General features: G+C 35.7%; 2 protein-coding genes across 3 annotated transcripts; one reads left to right on the plus strand and one right to left on the minus strand.

Annotated features, from left to right (window-relative positions):
* Positions 1-611: 611 nt before the first annotated feature.
* LOC132186405 (small ribosomal subunit protein uS2-like) lies at positions 612-3,519 on the plus strand. 2 transcript variants are annotated; one of them, XM_059600369.1, is made up of 5 exons: positions 612-845; positions 1,750-2,012; positions 2,218-2,415; positions 2,501-2,720; positions 3,245-3,519. In XM_059600369.1, the coding sequence occupies exons 1-5, from the start codon at positions 704-706 to the stop codon at positions 3,346-3,348; spliced, it is 927 nt and encodes a 308-aa protein (XP_059456352.1). In that variant the 5' UTR covers positions 612-703; the 3' UTR covers positions 3,349-3,519. The 2 variants fall into 2 exon arrangements, with proteins under 2 accessions (XP_059456352.1, XP_059456353.1); XM_059600370.1 differs by having other exon boundaries at positions 3,257-3,519.
* Positions 3,520-3,759: 240 nt separating this feature from the next.
* LOC132186403 (phosphoinositide phosphatase SAC2-like) lies at positions 3,760-12,072 on the minus strand. Its single transcript, XM_059600368.1, has 15 exons — positions 11,800-12,072; positions 11,522-11,687; positions 10,903-11,125; positions 10,276-10,352; positions 9,766-9,956; positions 9,582-9,679; positions 8,805-8,944; positions 8,139-8,264; positions 7,219-7,579; positions 6,314-6,435; positions 6,088-6,168; positions 5,311-5,544; positions 4,713-4,859; positions 4,494-4,530; positions 3,760-3,971 (listed from the first exon to the last, which is right to left on the minus strand). Exons 1-15 carry the CDS (start codon positions 11,939-11,941, stop codon positions 3,894-3,896), a joined length of 2,223 nt encoding a protein of 740 aa, XP_059456351.1. The 5' UTR covers positions 11,942-12,072; the 3' UTR covers positions 3,760-3,893.
* Positions 12,073-12,735: the final 663 nt, after the last annotated feature.

Below are 12,735 nucleotides of genomic sequence, written 5' to 3' on the forward strand. Positions count from 1 at the left end.
GGATCGTATTGAAGATAAAGTCAATTCACCTGAATTTGTATTTGTATTTGTATTTTTTATTTAAGTAAAGTTTACTTAACCCCTTAAATTATCATCTCAATGACAATCTATCTCCAAACTATCAATTGTGACAATTTACTCCTCAAACTACCAAAACAATGATAATATACTCCCATTGCTAGCAAAATGACGAAATTATCGCCATAGAATTTTCAATAAGACAAAAATACCCTTAAAATTTGAAAAAAAAAAATTAAATTTTAGTATTTTTGTTTTTATTTTAGTAAGGGTAATTTAGTCATTTTGTTAAAATTAGGAGTACATTGTTATTATTTTGATAGTTTGGGGGGTAAATTATTATAATTGATAGTTTGAAGGGTAAATTATCATTAGAATAGTAGTTTAAAAGGTTAAGTTGACTTTATCTTTTTTATTTTTAAGAAAAAAACACCCTATTGCGGAGTATAATGATTAATTTCATGGCCATAAAAAAATAAAATAAAAGATTGATTTCATGAAGAGATTAATACATGTAAATTGAAACCGGTAAGAGGGCATTTAAGTCATTGGGAGCCAGCTAGGTTTTCGTGTGCACCATATAAATTTCACCACTAGCCTCCTTCCCAATACAAAACCCAGCGGAGCTCTCTCTCGGATTCAAGCTAGGGTTTTCAGAGTGAGCTCAAACTTCTTTTCCTCAAGCATGGCTAACACCGCCGCCCCTCCTCGCCAGCTCTCGCAGAAGGAGGCCGACATACAGATGATGTTGGCTGCCGAGGTCCATCTCGGCACCAAGAACTGCGACTACCAGATGGAGCGTTACGTCTTCAAGAGACGAAATGATGGTATTTCTCGATTCACTTTCTCAGATCTCGCACTTTTTTATTATGTTGGTTTTTTCTTGCGCGTGTTTAGTCTGTTTGGACAATGAGAAATTTGGTTTTTTCTGCTGGTTAGAATAATGGGTACTGGTTATTTTCTGCATTGAGAGAAAAAGGTTACGTGGGGGGCGGCGGTGACTTTATGGTTTTCTCGTTCTGGGTAACCAAACGAGACATACATTTCTTTGTACGGTTTTATTGCGAGATCTGATTTGCGGAATGGTTTAGTTTGTTCTTGGTTAAAGCTGATTCCTGTAAATATGCTGTGTGGTTATGTTTATGTTTCTTTTGGGGCTTTATCTGCTTCTGATTCCATAGTTTGTAGTTTGGTCAAAACATGTTAAAGGGCATGTATGTCAAAGGTAGTGTGTTTGCTTTAGTAAATCTTCTGGGTTCGGAAACAAGTTAAAGTTTGGTAATTTATTATATTAATTTCTTCAAAATGGAAATCCACCTGAATTGGCTGAACGCTTATGTCGTGATTAGCTTATAGTATCTTCTCTAAAGCCATCAAAGAGTGAGAAGCTAGGGGTTTACCATGTCAAATTATCTCTTGCAAATTCATAGGTTTTTAAGCTTGATTATATATGGTTGCTGGTATTGTTTACTCCTACAGTAGATTGTTTTGTTTTGATTTCAAATTTTAAATGATGTGTTAAAATTTAGTTCTAACAGTTAAGGGTACTTTGGAGGTAAATCAGCTGCAAATTAAATGCTATTAAGAGCTACTTATGCATATATTTTTTGGTGGGTTAGTGTTATTTGATTTGCATATATGAATTACTATTATATTTTATGGTTGGAAAATCACGTAGTGTTGCTTACCCACATATTTTTCTAATAATTTATCACCGGTGCTTTGGTCTAGGGATATATATAATCAATCTGGGAAAGACTTGGGAAAAGCTTCAGCTAGCAGCCCGGGTTATTGTTGCCATTGAGAACCCTCAGGACATAATTGTACAATCTGCTAGGCCATATGGTCAGAGAGCAGTCCTGAAGTTTGCTCAGTACACAGGTGCCCATGCTATTGCTGGGAGGCACACTCCAGGTACCTTCACAAATCAGCTGCAGACCTCTTTTAGTGAGCCTCGGCTGCTTATCCTGACTGATCCAAGGACAGATCACCAGGTGATTACCAGCTTTCACAATTTAAGTGCTATTGACGGTTGTTAAATGTTTGAGATACTAATTAATGTAAAGAGTACACTTATATAGTTTGAGTTTTGGATGTTATTGAAGGGTTATGTTTACTCTTATGATCTGTATGTGTTATTTTATCTTTTGCTGCTCTGGTGTTTGCCTTCTTTGCTCACTTATGAAAAGCTGATTGCAGCCCATTAAGGAGGCTGCTCTTGGAAATATCCCAACAATTGCTTTCTGTGATACTGATTCGCCAATGCGGTATGTTGATATTGGGATACCTGCCAACAACAAGGGGAAGCATAGCATAGGATGTCTCTTTTGGCTCTTGGCAAGGATGGTTCTGCAGATGCGGGGAACTATTCGTGCTGGGCATAAATGGGATGTGATGGTGAGGAAGAAACTACAAGGCTTTGTTTTGGTGGAATTGTCTGAAAAACTGCTAATTTAAAATGGGCTATCATTTGTATGTGCAGGTGGATTTGTTTTTCTATCGGGAGCCTGAGGAGGCTAAGCAACAAGATGAAGAAGATCCGAGTGCTGCCCAAGATTATCATGCTGATTATTCTGGTGGCGGCGCGCTTACTGAATGGCCTGTTCAAGGAGGTGATACCCACTGGAGCTCTGATGCTGCTCAGCAACCTATTTCAGCAGTTCCTGGCATTCCTTCCACCTGGGCTACTACCCCAGAACAAGGTAGAACTAAATTACTTCAATTTTTTTTGCTTTTGTTTATTGAGATGCAAGATCATGTAAATTTTATCTCATTGGCGTGGCACATCTATATCATATTTGAATGGTTGGTGTTATTTTCAAACGTGATTTTTCAAACATATTTGACATGGTCCAAGTTAATTATAAATTGTTTTCAGTTCTGATTTTGTGCATTGGCTGTGTATGTATTTGGTAGTTTTCCTCTCGTAACACTGTTTGATTGCTTTGATTAACCACTTCAATCACATATGATAGATGCCATTCTGCCCTCTTTTAGTAACTTGTCTATTAGTATTGAAGAATTTAACTCCTTGTACTGGTCATTGTTCTTTGGATGCAATTCTTGTTTAATTGAATGCTGCCTTGACATTATTCTTGGGTAATAATCGAATTATTTGCAACCTGTGCTTATTAACATATGTTGATGAAGAAAATTATTTATTTTGTATGGCATGTGTTATATTATCCGAGATTTTTTTTTTTAATGCCCTTTTGTTCAACTGCAGCCCCTTTAACAGGGGATTGGGATGCGGCTCCGGCACCTACACCGGCACCGGCAATACCTCCTGTTATTGAAGGTTCTATTCCTCCTCCTAGTGGCTGGGAGTGAATGAAAGTTTCAAACTTTTTACGACAATGCATCATCAATATTTTTGAGACAGTTTTCTAAGTGTCGTTGGTTGGAATGAACTTGTTAGGTTTTTAGATATGGAGTTACAGACATTTTTGACTTTGGTGTCGGCGTTTTAAATTTATATATGCTTTCTATAATTACGAATTTCGTACTATTTGCTTCACTTAATTTTAAACCAGTTTGTTACTGCCATCCAAATAAAATTCTGTCCATGATCATCTCAAAATGTGAATGTGTTTTTTACCGAGACATTGTAATAATTAGAAACAATTAAGACATTGGAGCAGCGGGTTTAAGACCTACTTTTGACCCTTATCAAAGGAATAATATATATATATATATATATATATATATATATGATTTAAACATTTGGAAAGCCGTGTAGTTTGGAGATGCATAAAGAATTAGCTATGGGTATCATTTACCCATCGAGAAAAAGAAAGAAAAGAGAGAGGATCACATCCTTTGGATAGATTAGATTTAAATAATGGCGGAAATGAATATTATGGTTAAATCTTTAGTCATCTTCTATGGAAGAGTGCTTCCCCATGAAAAACCCAATGCACAAAGCTCTTAGAATATTCAACGGGGGACAGTCCCTGAGACAGGAGAGAGAAAGCAGTAAAAATTAGTTTCTAAAAGCGGTAATCAAATAATATGTTGATAACTTTGTGCATGCATCACCTGATGACAAGATAAAAGAAAACAACTAATGACCATTTCGCTCATGTCCTATATATGTTCAGGGCCGTGACCGTTTTAGAGACTTGAAAAAACAAATATAGGAACTTAAGGGAGAGACCATTCACAATCACCCAACTGAGGCACTGTAGCATTGCTAGATATGTACAAGCCTTTGTTTTTTTTTTAGTACAAATTTCTATGCAAATTTCGTTTGTTGCGATGTTATGTAAACAAATTCAAAGTTTTACCTTATTTGTTTTACATAAAAATTCACACGTTACAAATTCCATCTATAACATTGATTTTTGAAATTTGGGAAAGGGTTAGTTCCATTTCATGTCAACATTGTATGATAAATATGTGGTATATAGCATTTCTTAGATATACCATTATACCGAATGCTCAACAGTGAGATAATTAATTAATTATATGCTGACCTTTATTTGATGTACCATATCATTGCAACAAAGGAACCTGCAATCATTTCAAAAAAGAAAAACGGGGCCATTAAGAAGACATCAGCAGTTAAATGTAAGCGAGGGCCAGCCTAGAAGACTACTACTGAAGAAGGAAAAAGAAAAAAAATCTCAGCATGACATATTTGCTTTTTCACATTCAGTGACAGAGTAGAGGGGCAACAGATAAATGATAAGAACCTTTCTTCTGCTTCATAAAAAGAATTTCCTGCTGAAGAATGCCAGCCCATATCAAATAAACTTTTGTTAGATGCATCTCTATGTTCATTGTCACATATGTCACCACTTTTAAGACTTTGGTCATCTTGCATACGTCCAGGAAGCAGCCTGTTAGACACTGAGGATGTCAATTTACAAAAGAAAGCTGGCATCTATTAAATTACACATAGATGAAGGCTAGACTATCACACTAATGATCAGTCCACCCCAATAAATATTAATATTTTCAACAAAGACTTCCAGAACCAATTACTGGGTTTCCTGAATTTTGTCAAATTCATATCATTCAAACATTTTGTCTATCTGTTTCAGTATGTTGGTCTAAGCAAATCCAGTCCAACCAGTTGGACTCACAAGTTCTTGAAATTTTGATCCACAGAATTCGTAAATGATGAAGAAAGCATATTAAGACAATACAAGCTATTTAAAAATGAATTAATTCTTGAGCTTTAGGCCCAAATTTTACCATATGGCTATGAGATAATAGGCTGAACACTAGGAGAGTAACCCAGTTCAAAATCAGCTTCTCAAAGGGAACAAGTACATAAATATGACGTACCCAGAGCTGATAGTAGTTGAGATCTCTGGCGAGAACTCTGAAATACTCGTCCTTTCTCTTTGTGCTTCAGACAAAGGCTGAGTTGGGATCTCTGGCATGAAATCCAAAAGACTAATGCTCCTTCCTTTCACTTGTTCAGACAAAGGCTGATTATGCAGTACATCTGTGCTCGCCATAGTTGAGTTACTTCTAGAGAGAATATCACTATCTGATAGTGACCTTTTAAAAGATGACCTACAAAAAAAAGAAAGGGTCCCCATAAGTTCTTTAGAACAAAAGAAAAAGGCATAACTTTTATAAGGACATTGAAACTCCATAATTGCTTTATTTTCCCCTCCTCACATGTGGGCGCACACACACACACACAAAAGCATATTTCATCCAAGTGGAGATCAGAGAGATCCGAAATGGCATATTTTGAACTTCACAAAAAAAGATTTATGATCATATTTGTTGTACAAAAGCAGAGAGTTAGAACAATTGGGCTTCATGGAAAGAAAACTACGTGTTTCTCCAAAAGTGATGGAATACTAAAACAAAATGTTGTATGTCTATTATACAACATATATAACTACTCTACAAAGTAAATGTCATAGCAAACTTGCTTTTTATGAAATTCCATGTTTTTCCGAACTATTGTGACATAAAGAAGAATATTGGGCGAATACATAGCTCTTACTAGCTGGTTCTCTGAAAAGTTACATTGGATTGATATGTAGAATGTTGGCGGCACAAAAATTTGAGTATAACATTCTCATTAGAAAATTAAGGCAATACCTCCCGACAGTGTTGCACTGGTCTTGATCGAATTCCCACGGAACTGGTTTACCCTGTTGTGGACGAAAGTAACCCAAGAACCTGCACACATATCAAGTCATATAGTAGATTAGGTACCGGTAACTCTCATGGTTCATGTACATAATATTGAAGGATTCAATTTGCAGGCTCTTTGATCTTCCAGTTTGAAGCACCTATCATATCAATTATTAATTAGTTGACTCACACATTGATTGCGTCTTGTCTCTCAAAATCCGAGAAGGCATTGCTGTAATATCTTTGTACAGTTGTAATTAGATCCTGGCAATCAATTGCTGGTCTCCATTGACCTCTGATGTCAGCAAATATCTGTTATTCATCACCAACGCAAAAGTTTGAAGAGCAGAGACTGCTGAAATGTAATCAAGAATCAGAAATGAACTTCCAAGCGAGGAAAAAACAGATAAAAACCAACTGTACAATATCACACCATAGGCCATCTAGTAGGGCCGTTATAATTGATTCTCTTTTGAACAGCTAGATCCAGTATTGCCTGGCTATGACCATGGAATTGTTGTGTAAGGCGAAGAAAAAATTGGTAGCTTGGAGTTTTGAACCAATCCAGGCCATGTTAAGATCTCAAAATGCCATAGATATAGATGGAGTATCAAATCCAGTATTTTCACAAGGGAGTGGACAAGAGTATCTATGCTTGCTTAGTTCACTATGAGTCTTTTTTTGTTTTTTCTCTTCTTTTCTTCCTAATTCATTGCATTCTTCAACACCCCTCGCCCAATGAACAAGAGTCCTAAAGCAGTAGCATCCTTGTATTAGGTTCAACATGATCTTCCATTTGGTCCTGCATTTTTAATTAGTGAATAGTACTTCTATTACATATTATTGTGAGTGTACGTCTTTATGTGTGTTCCTTTTCTTTTATTTTAATTTTAATTTCCATATTTTGAGTTGAATATCCTATCAGATTTTGATAATACACCCTTCATGAAACCAATTTGGTATGTATTGTGCACTAGGATTCCTAGGTGACAATCAAATTGACCAGCAAACTCATAAGAATTTCCATTTCCATTCACATCTAATCATTCTAAGTATTGTAAAATACAGCCTTGCACCAATTTTTAGAAGGATTACCTTATTGTGTGCTGGGGAGCCACCATATTGCAGTGCAAGTGTGTCACCCATAGCCTCATAAACTCTCATTAAGTTCTCTGCCAAAGGGGCTTCAAAATCAATATTTGGGGAATCTATAAATCCCAAAGCATGCAGCTGATGTCCAAGGGCAGCTAGCCCATACGCATATTGGGCAACATTAGTGCGATCTAAGCAGTCCATGCAGTTGGTCCTTAGGATCCCTTTTTGAAACGTGGATTTGGCACCATAGTTTCCATTTGCATCATTGCAAACACTACCAGCAGAAACTTTTGTTTCCAGGTTATCACCATCCTCATTTTTATTGAAGAGGTCCTCTAAAGAGCAGTGACCATGATATTTACTGCAGCACAAGGAAATTGTCAGCAATCTGAACTAATAGCAAGTACCTTAAAGCAGAAGCAATAGTAAATCCTTGCAATGAAGCCTCTGAAGAGCTTAGAAGCTTTATAGCAGGTTGATCCAAAAATAGTTATATGCATACATACACATATATAGATATGTATACACACACACACACACACATACGTACAGAAAATTATGTGTTTGTATTCACCAGTTGAAAAATTATAAATAAATCAATGGCTTAGCGAACAAACTACAAATTGTTTTGGAAATGAGAACATGGGAATAACTCCATAATTTACATATACATATGAAAGATAGGCCAACGTGGAATTTTTAGTTTTCATTCATGATAATGTTATCAGGATTTAACTAGTTGCAACTAAGAAAATCACAGCAGGCTGATCTGGGAAAACATGTTAGACTGCAATCCCATCAAGTGTAAGGACAACATGAATGTTACTGTTATATATTCAGAACTTCATGTCCATATACATGTAAGGAAATGGCATCAGATACCATTTTAAAGGATAGAATCCATTATGTATAGAACTTACTCAAAGTAGGAAAAATTTAAAAATCTCTCCTGCCATAAATTTGGTGGTACTCGACAGTAAAAGATGCCAGTTAAGTCCAATGTATCTGCAGCAAATTCTCCTAACTGCTTCAACTCATGCAAAGCCCTGCAGCAAAAGATTCACTTTCTATTCATGTCAATCATACTTTATATAATATAGAGAAAAGTCCACATACCCCCCTCAAACTACCACCCAATTGACAATGTCCCTCTCAAACTTTCAATTGAGACAATGTTTCCCTCTAAACTACAAAAAATTGTCAATGTCCCCCTAATGACGAAAGTACCCTTAATAAAAAAAAAAAAAAAAAACCAATTTTCTTTTTTCTTTTTTTAAAATAATAAAATGCCAAGATGTAGAAATTTTAAGAAAAAAATTTGCTATTTTTCTTAAAGAACTGTTTTTCTGTTTTTTCGAATTTATTGGAGAATTTTTGTCTTATAAAAAAATTTATGGTCACTTTTGTCTATTTTCTAGCCTTGGGAGGGAGACATTGTCAATTTTTTGGTAGTTTAAAGGGGACATTGTGGCAATTGAAAGTTTTGAGGGACATTGTCAATTGGGTGGTAGTTTGAGGGGAATATGTAGACTTTTCCCATAATATAAAATTTGTAGTTACCATAACGTAAGGGAAAGTCAGACTACCTTCTATAGTACATGTGTCTATGTAGATCCCAACGACAAAACCTTAGGTGATTCTTTTCTGGTAATTTATCAATAATGGATGTGATAGCTTTTGCATATGCTACACCTAGAGTTTTTTCAGCACGCTTCTTCCCACGTGTCTGTTAATGACCAAGCATGATGACAAAAGGAAAAGAAAATGAGAGAATAGTTGCAGGAAGAACACATTAGAGGTTGTTAGATTAAGTGAATTATAAAAGACCAAGTGAAATTCTGCACATGATCATCACTATAGATTAAAAGGCATCTAAAGAAGTCCTTTGAAAATTTTCTTATCAATATTTTGGGAAAGGGTAAACTGAAATTTCCAGTTCACAGTAGAAAGGAAAGAATGCAAGAGAAAAAGAGGCGACAAAAAACTTTCTTTTTGGGCTATGTGAGAGATTATTGCAATTAGCAACATATAGACGCTACCCTTCCTGTTCTGATATGTTTAATCCTTTATTGTTGCACCAAGATTCCACTTTGCAAAAATCTATTTTTCCTCTCTATTATGTTTTTATTTGTTTCCCAATTCTAACGAATGCCAAATTTATGGTTCAACTTGGAGGGTCAATTTTTATCATTTACATAAATCTTAGGACGTTTCCAAAATGCCCAATTAAATCTTTGGCTATATTGATAAAACATATATATCATTGGCTGAACTCTCTTTATGTTTTTCTTCTATTATTGCTTATTGAGTTAGATTTTCAATTTTTGAAACAGAATAATCAAATTTGATGCAGAAAGGCCTACCTTAAGCAAACTCAATATAACTATTGGCTTTCCATATCTCTTGACAAGATTCTTAAAATGAAGTCTTGTGGCTTTATAATTATGCTGTTCCGCTGGCACTGGAAACAAAAAGAGAAGTCAGCAGAATAAATGAAGGTTACCAGGAGATATGAAAATGCAAAAATTGGTTGTGCCTGAGTCATACAAGAAAATTCAGGTCTAAATTTACGAAATCCTGAAGTATTCTGGGACCAGAACAGGGGGATTGATCCACGATATTGCACCACAGAGCTGATTTGCATTGCGCACTCTTCAGCAGTATCTTCAGATACAATCTGTTCTGTCTCAACATCATTAGCTACTCTACCCCGATCATTTACACCACGTTTCAAATATCTGCATTGGAAAATGGAAAAACAAAGTAATAATCATGTATCATAAAAATTTTTATTCTAAACAAGGGGAGTCATAAGATATGCAATATTTTGGGAATTAAGCTGAACTTCTGAAGAAATTGTAGGCATCAAGGAGCCCACACAAATTGGAAGTTACAGTGAAAAGTCAAGAACTAGTTACAATTCAGCATGCAGTCCAAATGGTCCATTTGAGCATTTTGTCAAAGAGATGGAAACTTATGTACACCAGATGCACATCAAAAGAATTTAGCTTTAATTATTGAACTAATTAAGATAGCATGTTTCAGTGGCCTCCATACCTGGTGCCTGCATAAAAACGTGAGCGTCTGGCAATGAGGGTAAACTTGAAGTTCCTGCCAGATATAGAAAATGTGACCTGGATAACCAAAGCTCGAACCATCAATATCACTGTTAAAATACATAAGAAAAAGCACAAAGTTTCTAGAAATATTTAAGGAAGTTCACAAGCCTCCATAATTCCCTAAATTGTGGATATTACCTCACAGGTAACCTGTTTAATTATCACCCCTTTTTTTTGTTGGAATCTTCCTAGTTCATTTATTCTTACTTCAGATAAATCTCAAGAAATGGATTACATACACTCCCCAAAAAAGCACATCTGACATACTCATAGCCTTGAAGGCTCCAATGAACAAGCTACTAGTCGGGATAACATAAAAAAAGATAAAGAGAAAGCAACTCATGACATGCTATAACAGCAACCAAAAGAATAGATTTTAAGAATGAAACATTATTCAAGTAGTAGGCAAAAAGTTAACAAAGTAAGGGAACTTAAATTGCACACGAAGTTTATTACAGCAGCCAGGTTCCCAACAGACTGGGCTTACTGTAGGATAGAAAGACAAACGGAAACCTATATAAAATCAATCATGTTCCAGTTAGTAAGTATAAATATCTATCTATACCTGTTTAAAGAAGCCATGCACCAAGGCAACTGTCCAGAGAGTATTGCTGAAGTTGTTCCGGATTTCACTTGTTAAGAACTCATTCCAAACAAACATTTTTCTATAGAGGTATTCTCCTGTCTTATAATCACCAAAGTTCTTCTGAAGACTACGCATGACATTGTATGAATAGCTGAAAAAGAAGTCCTTTGTAAGGTCCACTATGCAGAGAAGCTTCTTGTACCTACATCAAAAAGAAATAGAAAGAGCAAAGCATGTTAATACATGTTTAATAATTTGACCAACGAGGAAATATTGGGGATGAAGACCATTTAATGAGAAATTTTGACTAGGGGGAAAGGGAAGAATTGGAAACCCTGAGGACATATACATTGCCTTATTCCACATATTCCCTGAATGTTCGCAGGAAATGAATTGGAAATACCCTTCATTTAATCTAAAAGATCTGGAAGATGCATTATCGGTTTCATTCTAAAAAGAGTAACCTAAATTTATCAGAGATCATGAAAACAGAATGGAGAAACATATGAATCTGAATATGCTACTTTACTAGGGTCACTCGGTCTACTTAGAGGTATCAAGGACATATCACATTTAGATGCAGAATGGGACAAATGACCTGTTCTCGTTCTTGGAATAAGCCATTAAGGTCCTGACAGTAGGATTGGGAATCATAATCATCTTGCTCTTTGTGATGGCGTATATCTTATGGCCACAAATTTCACCGATCTTCCTTCTTTTTGTTATAAGCAGCATGTAATAAGGTTCTAGAAATTTGACAAACCCTGAATTCAGAAGAAACACCATGAGATCCCAAGATTAAAAAAAAAAAAAAAAAAAAAAACAATATACAAGTGTGTGTGTGCATAGTTACAAAGCTTTAGAGATATAACATACCAACGACTCCATAACAAGTTGTGACTAATTTAAGTCCACCTGTTATCTTGTTTCCTTCATCTAGCCGTTTCAACAGGTCAGAACACTCATTTTCAGAGTATATTGTAGAATCTTCAATAATGTGTAGCTCAGAACACTCCATCCTGTCAATCTTTAACACCCTCCAAAAGGTTCTCTTCTTGTCTCTTCCTATAATATAATATTTCTGTTGCAAATAAAAGCTGTATAAATATAGCAGTTGTATTGAATAATAAGAGAAGAACTCAATGTCCGGCACAGGTTATTCAGTTTATACAAAAAAGCAAAGATAAATCCAAGTAGATATGATCAACAGACCAAGTATAGCACTAAAAAAAAGCATTCCATCAAGAAGATAATCATAAATCATCCAATACTGCACATCTGTGTTGTGCTTACAGAACTACACTGTCATTTAGGATTTAAGACTCCTGCAACTTCAATAGATTCATAATAAAGCTTGACAGATGAACAAAAGCCCAACAAATAACCATGTCAATGACACATTTTCTGGGCAGGCCATCTTACAACATGGGAAGGCAGTTTCAGCTAGGCAAAGACTCAAGCACATTGCAAGCAAAGCAGTACGAATCCGATGGAACGTGTCACTCGACTTGGAAAACTGAGTAACTAACAGTCAGGTGCTAGTGGGTGCGTGTCATTCACAGATTGAACTGCGCTTGTGACTTGTGTCAAAACCTATAAGCGCCTAGTTATCATCATGCATGCAACAACTTCTTCAAACTATTACATCACTGTCTACTACCAAGTTATGAAGCTAGTTGAGTAAAGTTGCAGGGTGATCACTGGAAATAGGCTTTGTTTTTCTCTTCTTCTTCTTCATCTTCTTCTTCTTCTCGCATGGTCATGCTGAAGAGTATTATGGGCTAAATGGTTGTAATAAGCAATCGGAGCAAA

Source organism: Corylus avellana, chromosome ca7 (assembly GCF_901000735.1).
Source record: "Corylus avellana chromosome ca7, CavTom2PMs-1.0".
NCBI classification, from domain to species: domain Eukaryota; kingdom Viridiplantae; phylum Streptophyta; class Magnoliopsida; order Fagales; family Betulaceae; genus Corylus; species Corylus avellana.

Bases quoted from the DNA above. Each gene is read 5' to 3' on its own strand.
- LOC132186405 (XM_059600369.1), top strand. From the start codon at position 704: ATGGCTAACACCGCCGCCCCTCCTCGCCAGCTCTCGCAGAAGGAGGCC. The intron at 2,416-2,500 runs GTGAGGAAGAAA...TTGTATGTGCAG, and splicing joins GGCATAAATGGGATGTGATG to GTGGATTTGTTTTTCTATCG. The intron at 2,721-3,244 runs GTAGAACTAAAT...GTTCAACTGCAG, and splicing joins GGCTACTACCCCAGAACAAG to CCCCTTTAACAGGGGATTGG.
- LOC132186403 (XM_059600368.1), bottom strand. From the start codon at position 11,941: ATGGAGTGTTCTGAGCTACACATTATTGAAGATTCTACAATATACTCT. The intron at 9,957-10,275 runs GTATGGAGGCCA...TTTCCAATGCAG, and splicing joins CGTTTTTATGCAGGCACCAG to ATATTTGAAACGTGGTGTAA. The intron at 6,436-7,218 runs GTAATCCTTCTA...GATGAATAACAG, and splicing joins GCTCCCCAGCACACAATAAG to ATATTTGCTGACATCAGAGG.